This window comes from Xenopus tropicalis, chromosome 8, assembly GCF_000004195.4.
Source record: "Xenopus tropicalis strain Nigerian chromosome 8, UCB_Xtro_10.0, whole genome shotgun sequence".
NCBI lineage: Eukaryota > Metazoa > Chordata > Amphibia > Anura > Pipidae > Xenopus > Xenopus tropicalis.
In genome coordinates, this window is record NC_030684.2 from 130,920,529 (window position 1) to 130,948,033 (window position 27,505).

Here is a 27,505-nt window from a genome sequence, read left to right on the forward strand (position 1 = left end):
TTTGGGGGGTGTAGCGTGGCAGCAGTATGAAAATCTTCCCTGTCAAAGTCAATGGGAAAATTGGGGGGTTCTGAGCGGCGCCACAAAAAGACGGGGGGCGGGATCACTTATAAAAGCACAAGCAACCTGCTCCGCTATAGGGCGAAGATGTGTGGGGAGTTTGGGTGTTGTACCCCTAAAACTGTAGCAGGAGTAGCGTTTAGAAAATGGGGGGCGCTAAGAATAAGAAGAAGCGGAAGAATAAACCAAAGTAGAAGAACAGTCTGTTGGGGTTTTCAACCCAAAATAATAAGAAAAAGCGGAAGAATCAGCTGAAGGGGAAGAACAGTCTGTGGGGTTTTTGAGCCCAACATTATAACTGTAAAACTGATCAAAATGTGTAATTAATATATAGACAGTTTCTTAGAATTATATTTATTTCCTTTTATTATACAAAAAGAACTTGGTGGATTAGATCAGAATAGATTTCAAATCCTATGTAGGTAATTTTAAACTGATTTCTATGTAGTTCAGCAATAACCGAGCTATTAAACAATATGGTAGAGATGAATAGTTTGGGGGGGGGGCACAGCTGGGGCTGCTGCAGGGGGCTATGCTCTCCTGTTCCTGGGCAGACAAGGAAATATCTTGTCACCAATGGTGCATACATATAAAGAGTTTAAAAAATGCATAAATACTTTATGACTATGTAGGTTTCCATGTTCAGATAAAGCCCCTCCCTTCTCCCTTTATAGTTTCGATTCCCTGATTCTGTTTACTGAGAGAACTTGCTTGGCTGCTTTTATTCACTCTCTGTGTGTAGGAGAAAGAAGTCCAACTATTATTCTATTTGCTTTTGCTTATAGAGCTTACTGATACGCTTTAGCAACAGCCCAATACAAATGTAAGCTTTAGGTTACTACTGTAACAGTTTAATGTAAGTATTAAGGGCAGAGGGGCATTGGTTTTATGAGATTATTACCCCTGGAAAACCTGACTCTCATCAGAGACAACATGCTGAAACTCACTCAACTTGTCTTTGTTACATCAACATTATTCCTGGGAGCCCGCGGTGAGTACATCTGTCTACTATCCCATATTATACAGAGAAGCTTTGGTAAAGGTACCAACATATTCAGCGGAGCTGTACAATAGACGGGTGACAGATAACAGCAGGTAAAGTGCACCCTGAACAGCAGAGCTTACACTCACAAATGCAACAGATTTAAACAAAACCCCTGAACAGTTTGTTAAAATCCACCTTTACTTTGCTTCAATGCAGGTTGTATATGAAAAGTAGGTTGTTGCAGTTATTCTGGTGTATGGGTAGTTTGCACAACTTATATTGTAAACAGTTCCCTAATCAACCCCAAGTATCAGTCCTATTGGCTAATGGGCTATTCCTTCCCAAGGATTTTGGTTTGTTTGCTTTGGTTATTTATAAGCAACAAAGAAAGGTCACATTAAATGTAATGGGGGTGTAATAAAACCTGGAAAAACTCGAGATCCAGGAGAGGAAATGACGGGGTTGGATATGGGGAAGGTTAGCAACATGGACTGGTCAGAGAAAAGAATTGCTTATTTTTAGTACAAAATATACATTATTTTCTTGACTATGCTGAAAGCCTTGAATTTATATGCAATAGACAGATGGGAGTGCAGGGTTATAACTTTATTGCTGTATGTATGTGGTTTTAGGTGTAGAATTCATGTTAATTAATACTTATGGGTGTGCCAAGAACAATGTTTTGCAGCCGTGTTACACCTATAATATAAGTTGTATAACTGGCTTACTCACGCACTCAGTATCATACTAGTTGAGGCAAAAAAACCACCAGCCAAATCCAACCCTTTTATTAAAGGAAACCTAAAAATATATTGCATTTCATGTTTTCTCTAGCTGCCCGCAGCCTTAACTTGAAGCCACTGGCCCCCAGCATAAAATATATTTTTAATATTTAAATATTGGGGGGCATGGCAAAGGAAGTCTATCATAAATTACAATTAGGTTGAGATTTGGGGTGAGTGCTTATTTGTGCCTAGGGTACCCCTGGAACTATAGCAGGGTGACTGTTACCCCAATGTTTCTATATATCTGTAACCTTGTTATGGGCTAAGGGGGCCCAGCCTGAAGGCCAGTTAAGGGGAGATTTGGGGTGAGTGCTTATTTGTGCCCTGGGTACCCCTGGAACTATAGCAGGGTGACTGTTACCCCAATGTTTCTATATATCTGTAACCTTGTTATGGGCTAAGGGGACCCAGCCTGAAGGCCAGTTAGGGGGAGATTTGGGGTAAGTGCTTATTTGTGCCCTGGGTACCCCTGGAACTATAGCAGGGTGACTGTTACCCCAATGTTTCTATATATCTGTAACCTTGTTATGGGCAAAGGGGGCCCAGCCTGAAGGCCAGTTAGGGGGGATTTGGGGTGAGTGCTTATTTGTGCCCTGGGTACCCCTGGAACTATAGCAGGGTGACTGTTACCCCAATGTTTCTATATATCTGTAACCTTGTTATGGGCTAAGGGGGCCCAGCCTGAAGGCCAGTTAGGGGGGATTTGGGGTGAGTGCTTATTTGTGCCCAGGGTACCCCTGGAACTATAGCAGGGTGACTGTTACCCCAATGTTTCTATATATCTGTAACCTTGTTATGGGCTAAGGGGGCCCAGCCTGAAGGCCAGTTAGGGGGGGGATTTGGGGTGAGTGCTTATTTGTGCCCTGGGTACCCCTGGAACTATAGCAGGGTGACTGTTACCCCAATGTTTCTATATATCTGTAACCTTGTTATGGGCTAAGGTGGCCCAGCCTGAAGGCCAGTTGGGGGGGATTTGGGGTGAGTGCTTATTTGTGCCCTGGGTACCCCTGGAACTATAGCAGGGTGACTGTTACCCCAATGTTTCTATAAATCTGTAACCTTGTTATAGGCTAAGGGGGCCCAGCCTGAAGGCCAGTTAGGGGGGGATTTGGGGTGAGTGCTTATTTGTGCCCTGGGTACCCCTGAAACTATAGCAGGGTGATTGTTACCCCAATGTTTCTATATATCTGTAACCTTGTTATGGGCTAAGGGGGCCCAGCCTGAAGGCCAGTTAGGGGGGATTTGGGGTGAGTGCTTATTTGTGCCCTGGGCACCCCTGGAACTATAGCAAGGTGACTGTTACCCCAATGTTTCTATATATCTGTAACCTTGTTATGGGCTAAGGGGGCCCAGCCTGAAGGCCAGTTAGGGTGAATCCTTGGTCCCAAAAATCCTCTACGTTAGGTCAGTCTTGGCACATGCCCAGACCTAAGCTTTGAACCAAACCTGGACAAGATTGTTGGGATATAAAAAATGCAAAAAAGGTTTGGCCGGCACAACAGGTACAATGTAAGTAGGGCTTAACCCCTGCATGTGTATTTCAAGTGAAGCACTGTTTGGGGGGCAGAAACATTGCTTCACTTGAAAAACTTTTTTGTGTTGTGTATTTGAGGGTGCCGACCCTCTAGACCAGTGGTTCTCACCCTTCCTAATGCCGTGACCCTTTTTATACAGTTCCTCATATTGTGGTGACCCCCAACCATAGAGGAGCAGTGTCTCGGTTCCTATGACCATCAGAAATATGTGTTTTCCGATGGTCTTAGGCGACCCCTGTGAAAGGGTCGTTCGACCCCCAAAGGGGTCTTGACCCACAGGTTGAGAACCGCTACTCTAGACTGAGCACCAGGTGGGATAAAGAAAGAGGTACAGGTGTGCTGGTGGAATTTTTTCTTGTCTATGCACTGAGGTTAATAATATTCAATTGTACAATCATTGAGGGGTGCCAAACATTAGGATTGTTAGTGATTGTAACCTGCTCAGTAGAATGGAAAAGTCTGCTTTTTTGTTAAACTTCCAACTTTCACTGTTCTGCGCATGTGCAAGTGGCATAAAAAAAGAAGCAAGAAGAGGGTCGTTGCAGTACCCCAGGCTGTGGCAGTTTTCTGCCAATAGGAGCACCGACCCGGGGTATCAGGTTACAATCACTGGGGGGCCTCAAATTTTGGCATCGCCCTGTGACTATACCTTTCCTTCTCCTTTAAGGACTAATCGGTTAAAGCAACAGGGAGTTGAATGCTAAAAACAGATTTTACACCCTATAACAGGGGTCCCCAACCTTTCTTACTTGTGAGCCACAGTCAAATGTAAAAAGACTTGGAGAGCAACACAAGCACCATAAAAGTTCATGGAGGAGCCAAATAAGGGCTGTGATTGGCTATTAGGGGCCTCTATGTACCCTATCAGCTTACAGGGGCTTTATTTGGTAGGAAATCTTGTTTTTATTCAACCAAAACTTGCCCCCAAGTCAGGAATTCAAAAATAACTCCCTGGTTTGGGGACACTGAGAGCAACATCCAAGGTGTTGGGGAGCAACATGTTGCCCTGAGCCACTGGTTGGGTGTCATTGCCTTATAACAACACTTTGTTCTCCACCAAGGACAAATCCCAACTAAAGAATTAGTGGCATAAGGAAAATTCCCTCTCTGTCTCCCCCATAAAATGTGAATCTGAGTGTTCCTGCTGCTCATTCCCTACTTCTATGTGTTACAGGAGGAGGAGGAGGAGACGTCCCTCTCCCAGTGATTGGCCGTGTAGGGGAGACTGTCACACTGCTGTGCCCTCTGAATCTGACAGATCCCATTGATACAGTAACATGGGGATTTCATTGCAATGGGGAAATATTACGCCTGGCTGAATTCAGAGACCAGAAGTTTATCAGAGAGAATAAGAATTATTTCCCCAACCGGCTGGAAGGGTCTAACAGTGGCACCGCATTACTGATCAGGGAGCTGAGAATGGAGGATTCTGGGATCTTCACTGCAGAATTTGTTGTTAATAAAGAAATGAGAGACATTTCTTATAATCTCAAAGTGTTAGGTGAGTAAGTGTGTCTTTGAGTAAGAGGGTGATTGTGTGTGAGAGTACATACCATATATACTCGAGTTTAAGCCAAGTTTTCCAGCACTCAAAATGTGCTAAAAAAGGAATCCTCGGCTTATACCTCATTTTCCAGCGAACACCTTGTGTTTATTAATATGGTAGTCATGTAAGCACTTGTGAGTGTCCTTTTATTAAATCATTTGATTATTGAGACTTAGCAGTAGCTGCTGCATTTCCCACCCTAGGCTTATACTCGAATCAATACGTTTTTCCAGTTTTCTTAGGTAAAATTAGGTACCTCGGCTTATATTCGGATCGGCTTATACTCGAATGTATACTGTAAGTCTGAGTGTATGAGTGAGGGGGTGAGTGAGTGCATGAGTGTGTTTGACAATATGTGTGAGAGGGTGCGTGTAAGTCTGAGTGTGTGTGAGCGAATGAGTATCTGAGTGTGTGTGAGAGGGTGAGTGAGTGTGTGTGAATGCATCTCAGAGTGTGTGTGTAAGTCTGTGTGAGAGGGTGAGTGTGTGTAAGAGAGTGTGTATATGTGCGTGTGAGTTAGTGATTGTGTGTGTATGTGCGTGTGTGAGTGTGTATGTGAGTGGGTGAATGAGTGTGTGTGTGTGTGTATGTGCATGAGTGAGTGTGTTTGAGTGAATGAGTATCAGTGTGGGTGAGTGTGTATGTATGTGTGTGTGAGTGTGCATGTAAGTCTTTGTGTGTGAGTGAGAGGATGAGTGTGTGTGTGCGTGTGTGAGTGAGTGTGCATGTAAGTCTGACTGTGAGGTAAATTTAAAAAAACAAAACAACTGCCCCATCTAAGAACAAACAACTTAACCCTTTTACTGCCAGCCATTTTGGTCAAAGCGGAACTTGTATTGCCAGACAGTTTTTGAACATTTTGCACTGTTTCACTTTAGGGGCCTTTCCTCGGGGGGACTTTTAGTTTACCCAGGAAAACAATATATCGTTTTTTTCTTTTGTGTAATTCCAATTCTGTAACAAGATATAGGCTTCTAAATGTCTAAAAATGCAAAAAAAAATCTAATTTTCCATAATATAATCACACATACTAGAAACAAAAATTATTTTATGCACGAATATACAACTGATTTGGAAAGTCCCATGTCTCCTGAACGTGCCAATACCAAATATATACAGTTTTATGGAGATTTCTCACTTGTATAGGTCAAAAACTCCCAGCAGTACACTACCAAATTTCCAAAGCACTGCTCCAGAAAGCTGCATACTTTAGATTTCAAGGCCAAAAATTCCACTAACAGAAGGTTTATCCCAGAAAATTGTACATTTTTGGAAAGAACAGATTCTGGGGAATACAGAATAGGCACAACTGTCTGTCTACTCCAAACTATCAAGTAACAAACTATCAACTAACAATGTTTTCCTAAAGTTATTGGTTTTTATCAAAATTTGTGATTTTTTTAAAAAATCGCTTCAAAGCTTTCCAGTCTATAGTATCTTATCTCCTACAGGTCATAAAGTAACCAAATAAAACACCCTAAATATGAATGCCAGGGGTCCACTGAACAGTTTGATGCCCAATATGTATAGGTTTACCTAAGTATGTGGCATGTAGGGGCCCCAATGGGAACATACCCCCATATGTACTGTCATTTCTGTCATTTCAACTCCTGCAAAATCAACACATTTACATCATTATCTGTGGGATAAAGCTAGTAAAAAGTATGCTCACCCCAGAAAGTCATATATTTTTGGAAAGTACACATTCCCCCGAATCTAAAATGGGTACCCATGTCTTTCTACTCCAAAGTACCAAGCCGCACAGCTTTTCTAAAGTTAGCAATTTTGATGACATTTCCAAAAATCCCCTCAAAGCTTCCACTTTGCAGCATCTTATCTCCCACATAGCATTAGGTACCAAGATAAAACACCCTGAATTTGAACACCAGGGGTCCACTGAATAGTTTGATGCCCAATATGTATAGGTTTACCTAAGAATGTGGCATGTAGGAGCCCCAATGGGAACATACCCCCATATGATTAATCATTTCTGTTATTTCAGCTCCAGCAAAATCAACACATTTACATAATTTATGTGGGATAAAGCTACTAAAAAGTATGCTCACCCCAGAAAGTCATATATTTTTGGAAATTACACATTCCCCCGAATCTAAAATGGGTACCCATGTCTTTCTACTCCAAAGTACCAAGCCACACAGCTTTTCTAAAGTTAGCAATTTTGATGACATTTCCAAAAATCCCCTCAAAGCTTCCACTTTGCAGCATCTTATCTCCCACATAGCATTAGGTACCAAGATAAAACACCCTAAATTTGAACGCCAGGGGTCCACTGAATAGTTTGATGCCCAATATGTATAGGTTTACCTAAGTATGTGGCATGTAGGGGCCCCAATGGGAACATACCCCCATATGATCTATCATTTCAGCTCCTGCAAAATCAACACATTTACATCCTTTATGTGGGATCAAGCTACAAAAAAAGTACGCTCACCCCAGAAAGCCATATATTTTTGGAAAGTACACATCCCCCCGAATCTATAATGGGTAAACATTTCTTTTTGCTCCAAAGTACCAAGCTGTAAAGCTTTCCTAAGTTTGCAGATTTATATGACATTTAGAAAATCGCATAAAAATGTTGCAATTTGCCGCATTTATCTCTCACAATTTCTTGATAAAGATCGGATAAAGGCAAATCACCCCAAATAGGAACACCTAAGGTCTACTGAACAGTTTGATGCCCAATATGCATAGATATACCCAAGTCTGCGGTATGTACTGAACCCAAAATGAAAATAGCGCATAAGGATTTCTCACCTGCCAGCTCAGCTTTTGCACACAGAGCCCCCTTTCAGTGTATTATGTGCCGAAACTTCCCCTAACTATACAGTGACCCCCACAAAACCATATATTTTTGGAAAGTACACATTCTGACAAATCCAACAAGGGTAAAGAGTCCTTTCTACACCAAAGTACCAATCTGCAGAGCTTTCCTAAAGTTATTGGTTTTTATGATATTTCAGAAAATCGGCTAAAAATGTTGCAATTTGCCACATTTATCTCACTCAATTTCTTGCGTACAAAGGCAAGTCACCCCAAATAGGAACACCAGAGGTCTACTGAACAGTTTGATGCCCAATATGCATAGATATACCCAAGTCTGCGGTATGTACTGAACCCAAAATGAAAATAGCGCATAAGGAATGCCAGAGGCCTACTGAACAGTTTGATGCCCAATATGCATAGATATACCAATGTCTGCGGTATGTACTGACCCCAAAACGAAAATAGCGCATATGGATTTCTCGCCTGCCAACTCAGCTTTTGCACACAGAGCCCCCTGACAGCGTATTATGTGCAGTAACCCCCCCCCCAACTATACAGAGACCCCCAGAAAACCATATATTTTTGGAAAGTACACATTCTGATGAATTCAAAATAGGTAAAGTTATTTTTGTACACCAAAGTTACACCTGGCAAAGCTATCCTAAAAACAGATTAGGAACACTTATACAGGGATAAAATGCGATAAAACCACAAAAATTGTGCAAATCAGTGAAACAACAAAATAAGTCACATGACAGTGTAATTAGCAGTCAGAATATCTGATCCAATAGTCACGCTGTCAAAATAAACAGTTTTTAGGTAAAAAAAACTAGAAACAAAGTGGTAAAATGAAAAAAAAAAAAGTGTTTGTGTATACATGTGTGTACATGTGTAAAAGTTGTGTGACAGTGTGTAAGTGTGTATATGAGTGTAAATAAGTGTATAAAAGTGTGAAAAATGAAAAAAAAAACTGCTTAAATGTGTGCTGTAAGTGTGTATAAATGTATGTAAGTGTGTGTGTAAGTGTGTAAGTGTGCAAAAAAAACAAACTCCTTACCTGTCCTGAAGACCCGATAGCCTCCTCCTCCAGTGGGCCGGCACTAGGGGGGAAGCAGGAAGCAGCAGACGCGATGCGATCGCGTCTGCTGCTTCCTGGAGGGTCCTGCGACAGATCGATTCGCAGGACCCTCATGACAGCCCCCCTGGCATGTTGCCCAGGGGGGCTGTCATTGATAGAAACTCTCTCCAGCGGCGGCACATGCCACCGCTGCAGAGAGCAGCCTTTAAATGCCAACGACGTATGTGACACGTCGTTGGCATTTAAGCCCTTTTACTGCCACGACGTATCCCATACGTCGTTGGCAGTAAAAAGGTTAAATCATAGACAGTACAACCAATGAGCTGATGTTCAGCTATAACTCCCACAATTCCCTGTGTGCCTGAGCCTATTGATTGGTTGATGAGATGCTGGGAACTGTAGTGCAAAATAGCTTGAGGCTCATTTCTGGTGGGGAATATTCCCATTATATAGCAGTTATTGCCCAATGTAGCCAGCTGTATTTTGTACTTTCCCCAAAACACCACAAACAAATCCGAACCAAGGGAATTCCCTGTTAGACTGAGGGCCCCAAACTGATTCCCTCTCTGTCTCCCCCATTAATTAGGCACCTGAGTGTTCCTGCTGCTCATTCCCTACTTCTATGTGTTGCTCATTCCCTACTTCTATGTGCTGCTCATTCCCTACTTCTATGTGCTGCTCATTCCCTACTTCTATGTGTTGCTCATTCCCTACTTCTATGTGTTGCTCATTCCCTACTTCTATGTGTTGCTCATTCCCTACTTCTATGTGTTGCTCATTCCCTACTTCTATGTGTTGCTCATTCCCTACTTCTATGTGCTGCTCATTCCCTACTTCTATGTGCTGCTCATTCCCTACTTCTATGTGCTGCTCATTCCCTACTTCTATGTGCTGCTCATTCCCTACTTCTATGTGCTGCTCATTCCCTACTTCTATGTGCTGCTCATTCCCTACTTCTATGTGTTGCTCATTCCCTACTTCTATGTGCTACTCATTCCCTACTTCTATGTGTTGCAGGAGGAGGAGACATCCCTCTCCCAGTGACTGGCCGTGTAGGGGAGACTGTCTCACTGCCGTGCCCTCTGACTCTGCCTGATCCCATTGATAGAGTTACATGGGTGTTGCATCATGTCAATGGGAAACAAATAATCCTGGCTGAATTCAGAGACCAGAAGTTTATCAGAGCGAATAAGAATTATTTCCCCAACCGGCTGGAAGGGTCTAACAGTGGCACCGCATTACTGATCAGGGAGCTGAGAATGGAGGATTCTGGGATCTTCACTGCACAGATTCTTGTTAATGAAGAAATTATAAGCACTGATTATTATCTCACAGTGTTGGGTAAGTGACTGTGTGTGTATGTAAGTGTGAGTGTGTGTTTGAGTTTAAAGCCTAATACATAAAAACGCACCCATGTTCTATTCATTCCTATCGGATTTTTAGTAGTGTATTTATTAATGGGTGAAAGTTGGAACTCACCATTTGATCAATGCACTTCTAAAAATTCCATAGGAAAGAATAGAACGTGGGTGAGTTTTTATGTGCTTATATTTTGATTAATCTGCCCCCAAGGCTGCTAGTAATTGGATCAAATATCAGTGACTGGCAGAGGATGCTATTGTACCTAATGGGGCCAATTCACAAAAGGTCATTATCACTTAACCCATAGTTTTATGCTTTAAAAAATGATCTTTAATTAAGTAACGATTCATCAAAGTCATTTTGCATGTGTAACTAGTCATATCGCATGCGCCAAAACTCAATTATCGTGGTAGTTTTTAGAAAGTAACGGTTACCTGGGTAATAGCGTGTGATAATATCACGTGCTATAAAATAACGCATTAACATATATATAATATCGCTTAAAATATGGCATTGCACGAAAAATAACGACAATAAAATCACTTCTTAAGTCAGACAAGTGCCCTTTTTGTGAATCCATTGTTAATTCTAAAAATATAAGAAGTGATACTATTTTGAAAGCATGCTAAAAATATCGCCTTTTCTGCCTTTTGTGAATCAGCCCCAGTGACACTTATAACTGTATCAACTATCGTGAAGTTCTCTGATCTGGGCACTTGGGTAAATGAAGAAGCAGAGATTACTATTTGTTTATGAGCTGGATTTGGCTTACACACATAGTAGCCCATTTACTAACCATTGGAATTTTTTGCTTTTCTCTATTCAGATTTTTAGCGCTAAAATTTGCTGGACAAAAACATTTTGAGATTTACTATGTGTCTAAATAGCTAATATCCAAATCCCATAATTTGCCATATAAAACTTGCTGAGTTCATGTAGAAGTCAATGGCAGATGTCCCTTCACTTTACTGGAAGATTTTTCTTTTGTCTTGGATTTTTTACGCTGATTTTTGTGCGACAATTCGAAAAAGTCAAGGTTTTCGGTGCAGACTATTTCTATAGATAGATATGAGTAAATGAGTTTAGTCGAGCTTGAAAATTATTATTATTTTTTTTTAATTACAGAGTTTTTGTAAATGTGCCACTAAGTAGGCCTTGGCCTAGAATTAATGTCAAATAACACACAATGGCCCAGGAGTTCTAACAAGAAGCTATACAGTTACTAGAATAATGTATAACTGTTATTTAATAAATGTATTTTTAAAGTTTGATTTGCTTCTAATTACAGAGCCTCTCCCCATCCCAACCCCAGTAATAGAGAAGACATTAGATGGGAATTCCACTGATCTCTGCCATCTTCATTGTTCTGTCCCATCAAACTCACCAACCCTGTCCTACAGTTGGACCTACAGAGATACTGGCACTGACAGACTATATGCCAATGGCAGCACAATCACTGTATCACTGAAGGATAAGGCATTGGGGGCAGAATTTACCTGCTGGGTACAGAATCCTGCTCACAGGAACAGCACATCTGTCCCTTTATATCCATGTAGGGAGGCAAAGAATGGAGGTATGTATGGGAGGAAACACAGCACTAACTTTTTTTTTAATGTACAGGTTTTTTTTTTAATGCACAGGACCTGTTATCCAGAATGCGGGCGTCTAAGGGAATTCCGGATAAGGGGTCTTTCTGTAATTAGGATTGTCATACCTTAAAGGAACAGTAACACAAAAAATGAAAGAGCTTTAAAGTAATAAAAATATAATGCACTGTTGCCCTGCACTGGTAAAACTGGTGTGTTTGCTACAGTAACACTACTATAATTTATATAATAAGCTGCTGTGTAGCCACGGGGGCAGCCATTCAAGCTGGAAAAAAGGAGAAAAGGCACAGGTTACATAGCAGATAACAGATAAGCTCTGTAGAATACAATAGTGTTTTATCTGTTATCTGCTATGGGACTGTGCCTTTTCTCCTTTGAATGGCTGCCTCCATGGCTACATAGCAGCTTATTTATATAAATTATAGTAGACTTTCTGAAGTAAACACACAACTTTTACCAGTGCAGGGCAGCAGCACATTATATTTTAGTTACTTTTATACACTTTCATTTTTTGGTGTTACTGTTCCTTTAAGTCTACTAAAAAAACAATTAAACAATAATTAAACCTAATAGGATTGCTTTGCATCAAGTAATGATCAATTATATCTTAGTTGGGATCAAGTACAGGTACTGTTTTATTATTACAGAGAAAAGGGAATCATTTAACCATTAAATAAACCCAATAGGGCTGTTCTGCCCCAATAAGGGGTAATTATATCTTAGTTGGGATCAAGTACAGGTACTGTTTTATTATTACAGAGAAAAGGGAATCATTTAACCATTAAATAAACCCAATAGGGCTGTTCTGCCCCCAATAAGGGGTAATTATATCTTAGTTGGGATCAAGTACAGGTACTGTTTTATTATTACAGAGAAAAGGGAATCATTTAACCATGAAATAAACCCAATAGGGCTGTTCTGCCCCCAATAAGGGGTAATTATATCTTAGTTGGGATCAAGTACAGGTACTGTTTTATTATTACAGAGAAAAGGGAATCATTTAACCATTAAATAACCCCAATAGGGCTGTTCTGCCCCAATAAGGGGTAATTATATCTTAGTTGGGATCAAGTACAGGTACTGTTTTATTATTACAGAGAAAAGGGAATTATTTAACCCAGTGCTGTCCAACTGGCGGCCCGCGGGCCGCATGCGGCCCGCGACCCCCCTCTGTGTGGCCCCCCACCTGTCTGGCTGCTTTGATGGCTTACTCTTGTGTAAGCTTTAAATTGTATCAGTACTGTGATTAACTGGCCCCCTGCATGGTTCTCACCTCAGATTCAGGCTGTAATCCCTCTGTATTGTTTAAATATGTAATTCCCTGTGTTGTTCACACCTTTTAATCTCTGCATTGTTCCCCCCCTGCAGTGTTCACACCTCAGGCTCAGGCTGTAATCACCCCATTGTTCCCCTGTTCACACCTCAGGAGCAGTAGAAACCCACAAATAATCCCTGCACACTACAAAAAGAACATATACTGAGGTGGTACTGCAATTAAAAAGTTTTTTAATATATAGTTATTGTGCAGACTGTAGGAGCAGTGCCAGCATTGTGTCACTGTAGGCTGCCTGTGTGTGTCATACACACAGGCATCATAGGGCAAGCAGAGTATGGCACACACAGGCAGGGTAGAGAAGGCAGAGTATGGCACACACAGGCAGAGTATGGCACACACAGGCCAAGTATGGCACACACAGGCCAAGTATGGCACAAACCAGCCAAGAATGGCAAACACAGTGAAAGTATGGCACAAGCAGGCAGGGTAGGGAAGGCAGAGTATGGCACACACAGGCAGGGTAGGGCAGGCAGAGTATGGCACACACAGGCAGGGTAGGGTAGGGCAGGCAGAGTATGGCACACACAGGCCAAGTATGGCACAAACTAGCCAAGTATGGCACACAGGAAGGGTAGGGAAAGCAGAGTATGGCGCACACAGGCAGGGTAGGGAAGGCAGAGTCTGGCACACGCAGGCAGGGTAGGGCAGGCAGAGTATGGCAGGTTTTTGCTGTACTACAACCATTAATATGGGTATGGTCATGTGATAACATGGGTGTGGTTTCAAGTGGGTGCGGTTTCAAAAAGGGGAGTGGTCAAAACTGGCTTCCATTATCGGCCCTCCACCACGTAGGTCGGAAAAATTCCGGCCCTCGGTACAACAGAAGTTGGACAGCACTGATTTAACCATTAAATAAACCCAATAGGGCTGTTCTGCCCCAATAAGGGGTAATTATATCTTAGTTGGGATCAAGTACAGGTACTATTTTATTATTACAGAGAAAAGGGAATCATTTAACCATTAAATAAACCCAATAGGGCTGTTCTGCCCCCAATAAGGGGTAATTATATCTTAGTTGGGATCAAGTACAAGGCACTAGTTTTATTTTTACAAAGAAAAAGTTAGTCAGTTTTAAAAATCTAAATTATTTGATTAAAATAATTCAGAGCTTTCTGGATAACGGGTTTCCGGATAATGGATCCCATACCTGTATATTATAAATGTTTTTAAATAGACTTGTGCGGTTTTGTTACTGTGCAACAAACTAACAAACTACCCTGTATTGCCCCAGATAAGCAGGAGAATCCATTGAGGTTGGTAATTATACAGGGCTGGAAGGGGGAGATTTTTTCATCAGGTAGGACAGAGAAATACCTTAACCTAAAAATAAATGTATATAATCTGCTTAATAAATGGTCAAAAGGGGTGTTTGCCACCATCACACTTTCATCTGGTTTGAGTTTTGAATAAAGCAGAAATGGCAGGCTCCAAAGAGCTCTGTAACATAAGTATTTACTCCCCCTCCCGTTAAACTCCCGTCACCATAAGACTTTTATCTTTCAAATATGGGGAGACCAGTGCATTTCTCTGCAAGAAGGAAACGTTTACTGCTCATTAGTGGATGGGGCCCTTGATACCAGGTTTTCCGGTGGTTCTTCAGGGCCATCGTCTAACACTAGACTTCTCACTAGAATGGCTACCAAAGTATTCCCATCTTCTCTAAGAATACTGACACACAGACAGTTTAGATTAGATTACTGTGCTGCTCTACAGATACCCTGGTTATGGAACGTACTGTAGCTAAGGATCAGTCTGGAACATGTACAGTAAGTCAGGCCTGAGGGGACTGTGGGGATGTAAAGCATCTGTGCGCCACTGTCTTAGTGCCTGAAATGTAAACTCTGAGGGGCTTATTTACAAACATAATCAACTGGTGTATTGTTAGAAAAATGGAAGCAAACGTGATTAGTTGCTATAGGTAACTGCACTTGTGCAATTTAGCACCAACATTGTAAGTTAGTCTAAAAAGCATGTTGCATTAGATAGGGCCACACATGTACATAATCACCTGTGTGGCTGTTTCCAAAGGAGGATTATATGAAAGAAGACTATAGTTAGTAGGGTAAAAAAACTGGGGAAAATTTAGTGTAGGGAGGTAGTGCTGGGTCCCTGCACTTACCCCCCTCCTGCTGCTGTTCCCTGTAGGGGAGCTGGCACTGAGACTTTGTGCTATGAGCTGCTGCCTAGCAACAAGGTGAACAGCAAGCTCAGGGCTGCCGGAAGTTGCAAAGCAGCCTGGGAGAGGAAGTCAGTGGGAGGAGAGAAAAAGCCCCAGAGCTCCAGAAGCTGCACGTGGGCTCAGAGAGAGGAGCAGCATAAGAAGAAGCTGGCCTTTGGAACAGGCTGGTACAGGGAAGGCAGACCCTGTAACTGGAGAGACAGAGATCCTGTGAGGAGTCCTGACTGGAGGAACAAACACCTGCAGGGAAATCCCATCTGAGTAGCTAAAGGGGCTAGTAGTCGCACTGCATGGCTGTGAGTGCTGGACTCGCCTGAAGATTCTGTGTGAATCGCCCAAAGAGATCCCTGGAGTGAGTATAGTTAAAGTGAAACTAATAAAGGAGCGCTTGAAGATTAAAGTATATAAACTTTCCTTTGGACTGAGCTAAAGGACTGTACATAGTTAGTGAGATAGCTTGCACTGGCAAAGCTAGTTAGTAAGGCCCTTATTTCCACTTTGATAGGAGTGTTATATGTATTAGTTTCCCCTTTATTTCAGATAAAAGTTATTTCGTTTATCAAGTACTGTGTGTGCATTATTATTGTTCCTAGTGGGGCCACCCGTAGGTGCACTCCCGGATCCCACTAGGTGGAGGCACTGCGCTAATAAGTACCAGGTACCCAGTCTCTCCCCATACCACTGCGGAGTGATTCAGGTTTGTCCCGTGCCATCAGGTAAGCGCCACACGTGGAGTGTAACACTGTCAAAAGTGCCCGAAACGGTGAGGATAGGGTTACATTTTGGAGGCACTGCTGAGATTCGGCTGGGACCTGGTTGCACAGAAAGTGAAGCATGATGCGTCATCTACTGAGAGTCCCCAGAGTGTTCTGGACTGGTGCAAGAGTTTGGGCCTAAACCCGAAAAAGACTGCTGTAGTGGGCCCTATGATACCAAAAACAAAAGAGGAATTTATTTACAAGATCCTAGATGCAGATGGATCTATTTATAGGCCTAGAGTGGTAGCTTCACGACGAGATCCAGATGGCATCCTCTTAAATGTGCTTGTGGATAGTCCTGGTGAGATTAACAGAGAAACATGTGCACGTGGTGTACAGGCGGAAGACCATGGTTACTGGCAAATTGTCTTACCGGATGTCCCTGCGGAGAAGGAACTTAGTGACAGTGAGGATGAAGTGGGAGGTGATCTGGAGAACCCAAATCCCTTGTGCAGTGGCACCCCACAGATACCTGCTGCTGGTCACAGCCCAGTGACTAAAAGACTGTTTGATGTGACTCCTGAGACAAAGTTGAAATACACTGCATCATGTGAAAGCTTGAACTCTGCTGGGAGGAGCCGACCTCTAAGTGATGTTGTTGAGGCAGCTCAGCTGGTGGAAGTCTTGGCCCAAGTCGGTGAGAATTTGAGACAGCTGGCATACAATGGAAATTATAAGAGACTAAAAATATTCTCAGGTATGGAACCTACTCCTCCAGGTGAAGAGGCCTTTGAGGCCTGGAGAGATGCTGCTTTGGTTGCTATTACCGATTGGCCTGGCTCTGGCCCTGCTTTATGTCGCAAGATCCAGGAGAGTTTGCGAGGGCCTGCATTGGACCTAATTAAGCTCCACCGAGAGGTGTGCCCACAAGATGGTCCTGAGAAGTTGATAGAAGTACTGGAAGATACATATGGACCGGTGGAAGATGAAATTGAAATGTTGTACAAATTTCAGTCTTGCATGCAGAAAGAAAAAGAGAATCTGTCTGAGTACTTGAAGCGACTGCAGCAAATGCTAAAATTACTTGTTTGCCGAAGAATCATTGCTACAGATCGTGTTGATTCTATGAGGCTACAACAGTTATTCAGAGGGGCTTTATCTATGGACCCCACAGCTGTGATGTTGAGATCTTCTACAGAGGAAAGAAAGAACCAACTTATCAGGAGCTGATCCGTGAGATCCGAAAGGAGGAAGTTTAATGTTCTGCGACGAGAGAAGAAAAGTCGTGGTTCTGAAAGGACATCCAGTGATTCGCAGAAAGCGGAAGAGATTGCTGAGTTAAAAAAACAGGTTGCTCAGCTCAAGGCTCGTGTGTCCGAAAAGGAAGAGGGGTCAACTATGTCTAGACCCTCTTCATTTCCTAAAGCAGGTGGTGCTCGCGGTGACCCACCAAAGTGCTTCCGTTGTGGCCGGTTGGGCCATATATCCCCACACTGTCCGACGCAACGTGAAAATGCTGCAGCTACAGAAGTTATTTCATATGGCTGTGCTGTGAGGAAGCCACCCCAAAAGAGGTATCGGAAGAGACGTAATCAGGTGAGGTGTTACACCTGTGGTTGGTACGGTCATACTCCCCACACCTGTGACTGGGGACGGAATGAAGACTTCACTGATGTATATGTGACATCTTTCCCATGTGAAGTGGATATTTGTGAAGAGAAATCCTGTGGCACGAGGATGGTCTCTGAGCACTCTGGCACCCCCAATAAAAGTAAGAGACTGGGCCTGGGAATGCGTAGACCTTCAGGCAGGGGAAGTGTCAGGGCAGTTAGTGAGAAAGCTTTACCCTGTGTATCTCCCCCAAAGGTTAGGGAGAATAAGAATGGTGAGAAAGGGCAAGCGAGGACGTTGCCCATTCAAGCAGGGGGAGAATGTAGGGAGGTAGTGCTGGGTCCCTGCACTTACCCCCCTCCTGCTGCTGTTCCCTGTAGGGGAGCTGGCACTGAGACTTTGTGCTGTGAGCTGCTGCCTAGCAACAAGGTGAACAGCAAGCTCAGGGCTGCCGGAAGTTGCAAAGCAGCCTGGGAGAGGAAGTCAGTGGGAGGAGAGAAAAAGCCCCAGAACTCCAGAAGCTGCACGTGGGCTCAGAGAGAGGAGCAGTATAACAAGAAGCTGGCCTTTGGAACAGGCTGGTACAGGGAAGGCAGACCCTGTAACTGGAGAGACAGAGATCCTGTGAGGAGTCCTGACTGGAGGAACAAACACCTGCAGAGGAATCCCATCTGAGTAGCTAAAGGGGCTAGTAGTCGCACTGCATGGCTGTAAGTGCTGGACTCGCCTGAAGATTCTGTGTGAATCGCCCAAAGAGATTCCTGGAGTGAGTATCATTAAAGTGAAACTAATAAAGGAGCGCTTGAAGATTAAAGTATATAAACTTTCCTTTGGACTGAGCTAAAGGACTGTACATAGTTAGTGAGATAGCTTGCGCTGGCAAAGCTAGTTAGTAAGGCCCTTATTTCCACTTTGATAGGAGTGTTATATGTATTAGTTTCCCCTTTATTTCAGATAAAAGTTATTTCGTTTATCAAGTACTGTGTGTGCATTATTATTGTTCCTAGTGGGGCCACCCGTAGGTGCACTCCCGGATCCCACTAGGTGGAGGCACTGCGCTAATAAGTACCAGGTACCCAGTCTCTCCCCATACCACTGCGGAGTGATTCAGGTTTGTCCCGTGCCATCAGGTAAGCGCCACACGTGGAGTGTAACACTGTCAAAAGTGCCCGAAACGGTGAGGATAGGGTTATATTAGCTTTTTTAATTTTTATTAAACCAAGATAAACATTTTTTATTCTGCATTGTTGTTGTTTTTGTCATTTCAGCACCTAGAAGAGATTATCTTCAGCCCTTAATAATTGCCATGAGTTTGCTCTGTGTTATACTTGTCTGCATCATTATAGCTGTATATAAAGCTGAATGTTGCAGAAGAAAACAAATAATGCAGGTAAGTGATTTATATAATGTGTTAAGGCATACTGTCTGCAAACCTGAAATGCCATGACTTTTCAATTCCATACTTTTTATATTCATACTATCAACAAATTTTACATACTAAAAATGATATTTAAGATACTTTTTGTCTAACTTATACATGATATTCTACACTTTCACTGCATCATGTTTGCCAGCTCAAACCTCTTTGTGTAAGGGAGTGTGATTAGGGTTGGCAAACTGACTGAAAAGTCACTGGCATAACTATTGTGGGGCAGGGAGTGAGACTGGCGGGAAGCAGTCTTCATATAGTCCAGTGGGTAGTTTGTATTAGCCAGTGTGCTGTCAGCGTGCTGTGGGGATATAGCCTAACATATTAACCCCCATATGTAATAAAAGGCAATAACATTGCCCAGGAGCAGTAACCCATGGAAACCAATAAGATGTTTGCTTTTAAACAGGTCACCAGAAAATTCTACCTGCTTATTGGTTGCTATGGGTTACTGCTCCTGGGCAAACTTAGTGCCTTTTATTAAATAACCCCCTAAGAGCTATAGTCAGTGCCACATTATTATTACCGTTTCTTATTATGCTGGGTTTAAAAACCCAACATACTGTTCTACAACCAGCTAATCTTCCGCTTTTTTTTATTATTCTTGGCCGTATAGCGGAGCAGGCTGCTTATGCTTTTCTAAGCGATCCCGCCCCCCGTCTTTTTGTGGCGCCGCTCCGAACCCCCCAATTTTCCCATTGACTTTGACAGGGAAGATTTTCAAACTGCTGCCAATCTTACAGCTCTGAAGCTACACCCCCCAAACTTGAATAACATAATCATGGGGTCACCCCGAATGAAACGGCAACTTTGTTGGATGACCCCCAAAGTGGGAGGAGCCAACAACAGCCAATTTAATTTCACCCATTGACTTTTATGGGGAAATTGAAACTGCTGCCAATCTTACCGCTTGAATGAAAATATGATGATTGTTGGATGCCCAAAAGTAGGCAGAGCTGTGAACAGCCAATCAGATTTTACCAACTGACTTTCAATGGGGAAATCGAACCTGCTGCCATTCTCACAGTAATAACGCCGGGGCCCCCAAACTTTGCAGGGTTAGGCACCAGGTAACTGCAGTTCAAGGTTAAAAAAAGTGGGGGAAGCCACCAACAGCCAATCGGATTTTACCTATTGACTTTCAATGGGTAAATTCAACCTCACATTTTCACACTATTAACCCCAGGGTCTCCAAACTTTTTACGGTTGGTCACTAGGGGACTGCAGTTTTTGTTTTGAAAAGTGGGCAGAGCCACCAACAGCCAGTCAGAATTGAATTTTATTGGTTTGATTCCAGGGTTCCCCAGTCCCTGGGTGACTACGTACTCAAGGTTAGAAAAATCACATTTCTTTCATTGTTTTCAGTGGAGAAATTTAACTGCTGCCATTCTCACATGTTTAATGTCAGGGTCCCCAAACTTTGCACAGTTTGTCACTGGGTGACTATGTTCCAAGTTTAGAAAAGTGGGCGGGGCCAACAACAGCCAATCAGATCTCACCTATAGACTTCATACGTTTAAATTTAAACTGCTGCCATTCTTTATATATTAATACTAAGGTCCCCAAACTTCGCAGAGCTAGTCACCAGGTAACTGCAGTTCAGAGTTGGGGAAAGTGGGAGGAGCCACCAACAGCCAATCAGATTTTACCTATTGATTTTCAATGGGGAAATCCAACCTCATGCCATTCTCACAGTATTAACACCAGGGTCACTAGGGGACTGCATTTTTAGGTTTTAAAAAGTGGGTGGAGCCACCAACAGTCATTCAGACTTTACCTATTTAATTTTTTGGGTTTATATTTAAAATGCTGCTTTTCTCACACTATTTTTGTCTGGGTTCCCACACTTTGCACAGCCAGTCACTGGCTGACAACGTATTCAGGGTTAGAAAAAGTGGGCGGTGCCACAACAGCCAATTCATTTCCACCCATTAAATTTCATTGGTTTATATTTAAACTGACTGCAGCCACACAATTTTTATGCCTGAGTCCCCAAACTTTGCAAAGTTGGTCACTGGGGGACTGCAGTTCAAAAATAGGAAAAGTGAACGGGGCAAGTTCAGATTTCAATCCATTGAATTTTATTGGTTTAAATATAAAATGCTGTCATTCTCACACTATTTATGCCAGGGTGCCACTGTTTGTCACTGGGTGACTTCAACTCAAGGTTAGAAAAAGTGGGCACACCCACCAACCACCAATCACAATTTACCTATTGACTTTTATTGGTTTAAATTTAAACTGCTGCTGTTCTGTAACTATTAATCCTAGGGCCCCTAAACTTTGCAGAGTTAGTCACTGGGTAACTGCAGTTCCAGGTTAGAAAAAGTGATTTTGGAAGGTTTATGTGCTTTTAAAATGTTTTCTTTCAAGAAATTGATTTATCTTGAATCAAAATGATGTATATTGTTTCTTTTCAGGATATAAAAGAAGATATTATATACAGGGACATTTTATGGCCTGTCTCAAATATTGATCCGGTAAGAAATCTAAAGAGGTTTTTTTTTTACATTTATTTCCTTTGGAACATTCCCACATACACACTGTCAGTACACATCAGACATGCTTAGAAGCTAGCAATTAAAGGGTTAGATTGTCACTATTAGTTTTATCCTCTTCTATTTTAATTCATTTAATTTTTATCAAAAGCTTTACATGGACATAAACCTGTGTTTGTTTCTACTTAGAAACAGCCTTGTCTAAAGTCCTTTTATTTCTAGCACAACTTTGCAGCCTGATGGTTAGAACATTAATAGATTAAAAAAGTAAAGCGGCAGAGACAGAAAAACAGACAAAATCACAAAAAGCAAGTGCAATGAAATTTTGAAATAGATTTTTTTAATGAAGGTTCTAATAACTCAGTAAGTAAGAAAAACAATCAATGTAAAAAAACAAACAAACCCAAAAGACAAAGATACATCTGCCCTATAGATACCATAGATGCCACCTATGCCTATGGGTACAGGTGCTTGGGATATAGACCTCTATATTGTATTTCTTAGCATTCCTGCACTTTACAGTACTTATACTCTATTATACTGTAAAATATTATTATACTGTAAAATATTATTATGTTACAAACTAGTTCTTTATCTGAATAAGAAAGCTGCTTAGAGTCTCTTGCAATACTAAGGCCCCATACCTCCAGCACATTAGACCTTAAAATAGAAAACTGTGACTGTAGGTCAAGTACCATCATACACACATCATTTTTAAGTAGAATTGGGTCTGTAAGTCATTTTTGTTTGTTTGCTGTTTATAGGGCGTGAGTAAGCTAAATATAAGCAGTAACCGTACCATGGAATGTAAGACAAAAACAGGAGACACAGTATATGCTGAACTTTTAAAGAATAAAGGAATGACCAAGGAGGAACAGTAGGTGAGTATTTGTGCAACAGCACCCACTTGTATGGGCCTTTCTGTAACTATCTGTATCTTTTGTATCAACCCAGTGTAACCATACTTCTGCTCACAGTAATGTTAGTCATCTTTTTAGCGTCAGTAATCAGATAGTGATACCAGTTACTAACCAGAAGCTTACCCCATACAAGTGCTTTGTTTGTCAAGTCAACCCCAGCACAGTGGCTCAGTGGGTATCAATTTCCCCCTCTCTTTGAGTGGGTTTCCTCTGGATCCTCTGGCTTTCTCCCAGATATGGACCTTAGATTGTAAGATCCAAGTTTAAGGGCAGGGGTACACCGGGAGATTAGTCACACCATAGCAAATCTCTGTTGTCGCAGGCGACTAATCTCCCCACAATGCCATCCCACCGGCTAGAATGTAAATCGCTGTGGCACCGTGATTTGCTGAAGTCGCTGAAGTTTCCTCTCAAGGCAACTTTGGCAAATTGCGGCGCCGCATATGCCATCCCAACAGCAATTTACATTCTAGACGGTGAGATGGCATTGCAGGGAGATTATTCACCCATGGTAACGCAGATTTGTTGCGGCGCGACTAATATCCCCTTGTACCCCTGCCCTAACATGCAGATATAATCATATGTACAATAGATACCAGCAGGTATGAGATACAAGTGCTCATGCCCCAGACCTTCAGCAAACGGTATGAGACATTCCAAGCATTCTAAAGGCTGGCACTGAGCTGGACCACAGAAGAAGTAAATGATACAAAAAGAAAATTCACAAATACTTACAGTATGTAGGGACCCATAGGGTTAAATGGCCCCTATGGCTTTAAATCCCTACAGGTTCAGTTCCCTTAGTTGCTGGGCGGAAGGGAATGTATCTAAGTGAGTTCATTAACATGTGTGCTATTGGTTAGAAGGTATGGTGACCACTTCCTGCCTCACTTTGGTATAGTGCTGGGAAAGGAGTGGCACCTTTCTCTTTGCTTCCCACAGAGGAACAGGGTGGGTGTGTGCTGTAAGCCCGGGGCTCGGGCCTGGCTACATTTGGGGAATAGGGAATCAGGATATAGAATTCTCTAAGGGATCCACTATGGGGTGTGGCAAAGGGGAAGGGAGATTCCTGCCAAGTCTATACTCAGGGGAGTGTCAGTCTGTATTACACTCTGCATGTGGTGCTGCCTGTACCACTGCCCCTGAGAAGCTGTACTGTGAGTAACCTTGTGGGTGTTCAATAAACACTTATCATTTTGTTATTTGCAAGAACCTCTGGCGCCCTCTGTTTTTATTTTTCTGCATAGCAGCAAGAGAGGTGTAGTTGCACAACACCCTCACCTTCCTCTTCCACTTAGCGAAGGCCCATTCTGGGTAAGAGAGTACAGTGTAACCCATGTTCTACTGGTACTAGTCCGGGAAGGCAGCTACTGAGCTGAAATAGAGGTTACATTTATAAAACCAAAAGCCTGGCTAATTTAGCAAACAGTGTTGACAAAGTAGCCAATTAAAGTGAGGTTAAGATCAGCAAATCCAAAGGGCTCTTATTAATAATAACATCATTAAATCAATAATATAAACAATTAGTAAATGAAAAAGAATAGATACTCGGGCAAACTTTTAACAGTAACACAGTATACAGTAACTATTCAACATAAAAATCAATTTATCTCTTGTTACAGTAACTTACTGTATATATAACCTCCTGTGGAACCCAGATACACCCTCTCAGTCCCAGTTCCTACAACATAATAAAATCTATTTGTACATGTCCTAAAGTATAAGTCCAGTATTGTTTCATTGTCAAATTGCTTTTAGTTGGTCAGAAGCGGTATAACATTGTAACATAATTGTGTAACATCATTGCTGTTCAGGTGGCATAAAATAAAATTAACATAAAATGCTGTTTTTGAATTTAAAGGAACAGTTCAGTGTAAAAATTAAACTGAGTAAAATAGACAGACTGGGCAAAATTAAAAATATTTTCAATATAGTTAGTTAGGCAAAAATGTAAACTATAAAGGCTGGATGTCTAACATAGGCAGATGTCTAACATAATAGCCAGAACACTACTTCCTGCGTTTAGCTCTCTAACCCCTTAGTTAGTCAATGACTTTAGGGGGGGCACATGGGACACAACTATCAGTTGGTTTGTGAGCATAAGTCCATGGCCCCCCTCAAGTCACTGATTGGTTACTGACTGCTAACAGCTTAGAGAGATGTAGAGGAGAAAGTAGAGTTCTGGCTATTATGTTAGACATCTGCCCACTCCAGCCTTTATAGATGACATTTTTGCCTAACTAACCATATTGAAACCATTTTTATTTTGTGCAGTCTGTCTATTTTACCCCGTTTCATTTTTGCATTGAACTGTTCCTTTAAAAGTAATTCTGTCTCCTTATTTCACTGTTGCTTATGGATATAATAAAGTCACGTGTAAGCAGAAATACCCAGAATCTACATGGATGTATGAATGAGCAAGACAGGCGTATATAGTATGTATGTAGCAAAGGTTGATTAACTTTTTCAAGTCTACTAATTACTTAAGTATAAAATAAGTTGTATTTCATACACTAAACACTAATGCAAATTATTAAAATTTAAAGCTCAAAAGCCATATCCAATCAACAATTAACCAATTCTATATTTTATTTACAGCTTATTGACTGCAACTGAGAGATCATTTCCTATACAAAGACTCCCTATCCCTAGAAAGTAGCAAAAATCAGTGTCTAACCAGATCAATGTCCAACGGCAGTGACTGCAGATTATCTACTCCATGGAATTCTCTACTGCTGGGTGTGATGTGCTGCAGGGATGTCGGATTATAGCTGCCTATCAGGGGCTACATACTGGGGAGAACTACTGGGGCTCAGGCTCACAATTATATCAGTCACCATACATTAATATGTGTAACTCACATTCTGTGTTCTGTAAATAGGCCAGCAGAGAACTGGCAACCGCTGCCTTCTGCCACTTCTGTCTGTGTGCGCTGATATATACACTGGGGCAGGGGCTGGTGTAAATGATTTATTATCTCTGTGCTGTGGGAATGTGTTGGCACTATATAAATAACAGGAAATAAATAGGATCTACTCTGCACACAGAGTGGATTCCAGAGCAGAAATACATTGTAACATAGCTAGAGTGGATCCTATAGATCCTATCCTATGGATCCTATAGATCCTATTTATGTAACATAGTTACTATGTTACTATGTATTTTTGCTCTGGAATCCACTTTATGTAGATCCTATTTACAGCGCCGGATTTAAAATTGGGGCGCCCCGAGGCCGCCCCGCTCAGCCGCCCCCCCCCCCCCCGCGCATGGGTGTTTGCAACTAACTATTTAACTGATATTTGTCGATGGTTTTCTATTCTCTGCACTGCTGCTTCTGATGTAATAAATACTGTAGCACATAGTTCCTAATCAACAGACCTTCTTATCTGATAGAAATGATTAAGGTATAAAATATTTATACATATATATTGATAAATATATAAATATATATAAATATTGGTCCAAGATCATGGAAACTTTCATATAAAACCAGGCCTGTACTTAGTTACATATATGTACATCATGCAAGAAATAGAGGAAGACCTAGGGACAGATGGTAGGGAAGTTTCTGTAAAACAAAGGAAGAGGGGACCAAGGAAACAATGGTGGGAAAAAAAGTCCTTAACAGTTATGGTCTGTTGTAATAAGGCCTTTGTATGGGAATGACCGTATGGTATTTTGGAGAACCAGATGAAATAACATAATGAAGATAAGGGATGTACACACAATAGGGTTCTCAGGACCTGAGTTAGGGGCCCCAATGGCTGAAAAAACTAAAGGAAATTAGGTAGAGTCTTGGGAATTTATGGGCCCCTACATCTGTTAAAGATGTTTTATGCATACATTTTACCCCCGAATCTATAATGTGTTTCTTATATACTTTGTATTATATGTTTTAAGACTATTTAGCTTTATATTGTTAATTAATTATTGGATATATGTTTCTTTAAATTATTTCAATAATATTGTAAAGTTTGGGATATTTAACCCTTTCACTGCCAGCCAATTTGCCCTAAAAGCGAACATCTACTGCCAAGCAATTTTGAGACATTTTGCACTCATTACATTTGCTTAAGTTTTTTGACAAGAAAGCCTACATGAAATAAGGCAAATTATATATCGTTTTTTCCGGAGCGAATTGGACTTTAACACTGTAAAAAAAAAATCAATTTTTCAAGAGATGTAACAAAAATTTTGAGTGAAATATGTAAAAAAAAAAATAAAGAAAGAAAAATGTTTTTATTTTGTGTTTTTTTTTCAAGAAAAATTACATTTACTGACAAAAATGTTATTATTCGTAAAAGCCCCGATTCTGCTGAATCCACCAATACCAAATGTGTATTGGTATCCCACTTTTCTTGCCCAGAAAACACCCCAATAATAAAACAACATTTTCTACAATTTTACATTGAAACAAAACCGATAAGCGCATCTCTAGGTTAACATGGTATATCTAATGATAGAAGTGAAAGACCTCCATAAGTTACGTATTTTTAGAAACTACACACCTCTAGGTTTTTGGGTCTGGGGTAGTTTTTTGCTCTAAATGCAGTTGGCGTCATAAAGATCACTACGAAATTCAACAATACTTTTTTGGATTTTTTTTATTTTATGAAATGCCATCAAAGTCACAAGACAAAAGTGAATTTGAGAAAAAAATCTGTAATAAAAATTTTCAAATGAAGTTAAATATGAAAGAACAAGTTCTCACAAGTAAAACAATACCCCACATGCAAGTGTGCACCTAAAGATGGGGCCACCAAACACCCCAAAACAGGGGCAATACATATAGCAATTTCAGCTGGAAAGTTTGGGGCTACTCTCTAAGTGCACTCCTTGCAGTTTTTTAGTCAAAACACCCCCTACCTGTAAAATAGCCCCCACAAACCATATATTTCTTGAAAGTGCACACCTGCAGCTATTCAACGGTGCCATGCTTGTTCCCCTACATGAAAAACTGTGGACGCAGTTCTTCGTAGAAGTTCGCGGTTTGGCCTGAAATGAAGAAAAAAAAAGATCCAAAGTTAAATTTCTCCCCAAAATTGCCATGACAACTACAAAAAACCTGCTCAATATCAATCTGCAAATTCTC

General features: G+C 41.5%; 1 protein-coding gene across 1 annotated transcript; it reads left to right on the forward strand.

Moving 5' to 3' along the window:
• The first annotated feature begins 703 nt into the window (after positions 1–703).
• On the forward strand, positions 704–26,644 carry LOC116406710 (SLAM family member 5-like). The gene is made up of 8 exons (XM_031891389.1): positions 704–1,051; positions 4,540–4,866; positions 9,791–10,114; positions 11,424–11,708; positions 18,835–18,956; positions 21,416–21,475; positions 22,258–22,374; positions 25,012–26,644. Exons 1-7 carry the CDS (start codon positions 949–951, stop codon positions 22,372–22,374), a joined length of 1,338 nt encoding a protein of 445 aa, XP_031747249.1. The 5' UTR covers positions 704–948; the 3' UTR covers positions 25,012–26,644.
• The last annotated feature ends 861 nt before the right edge of the window (positions 26,645–27,505 follow it).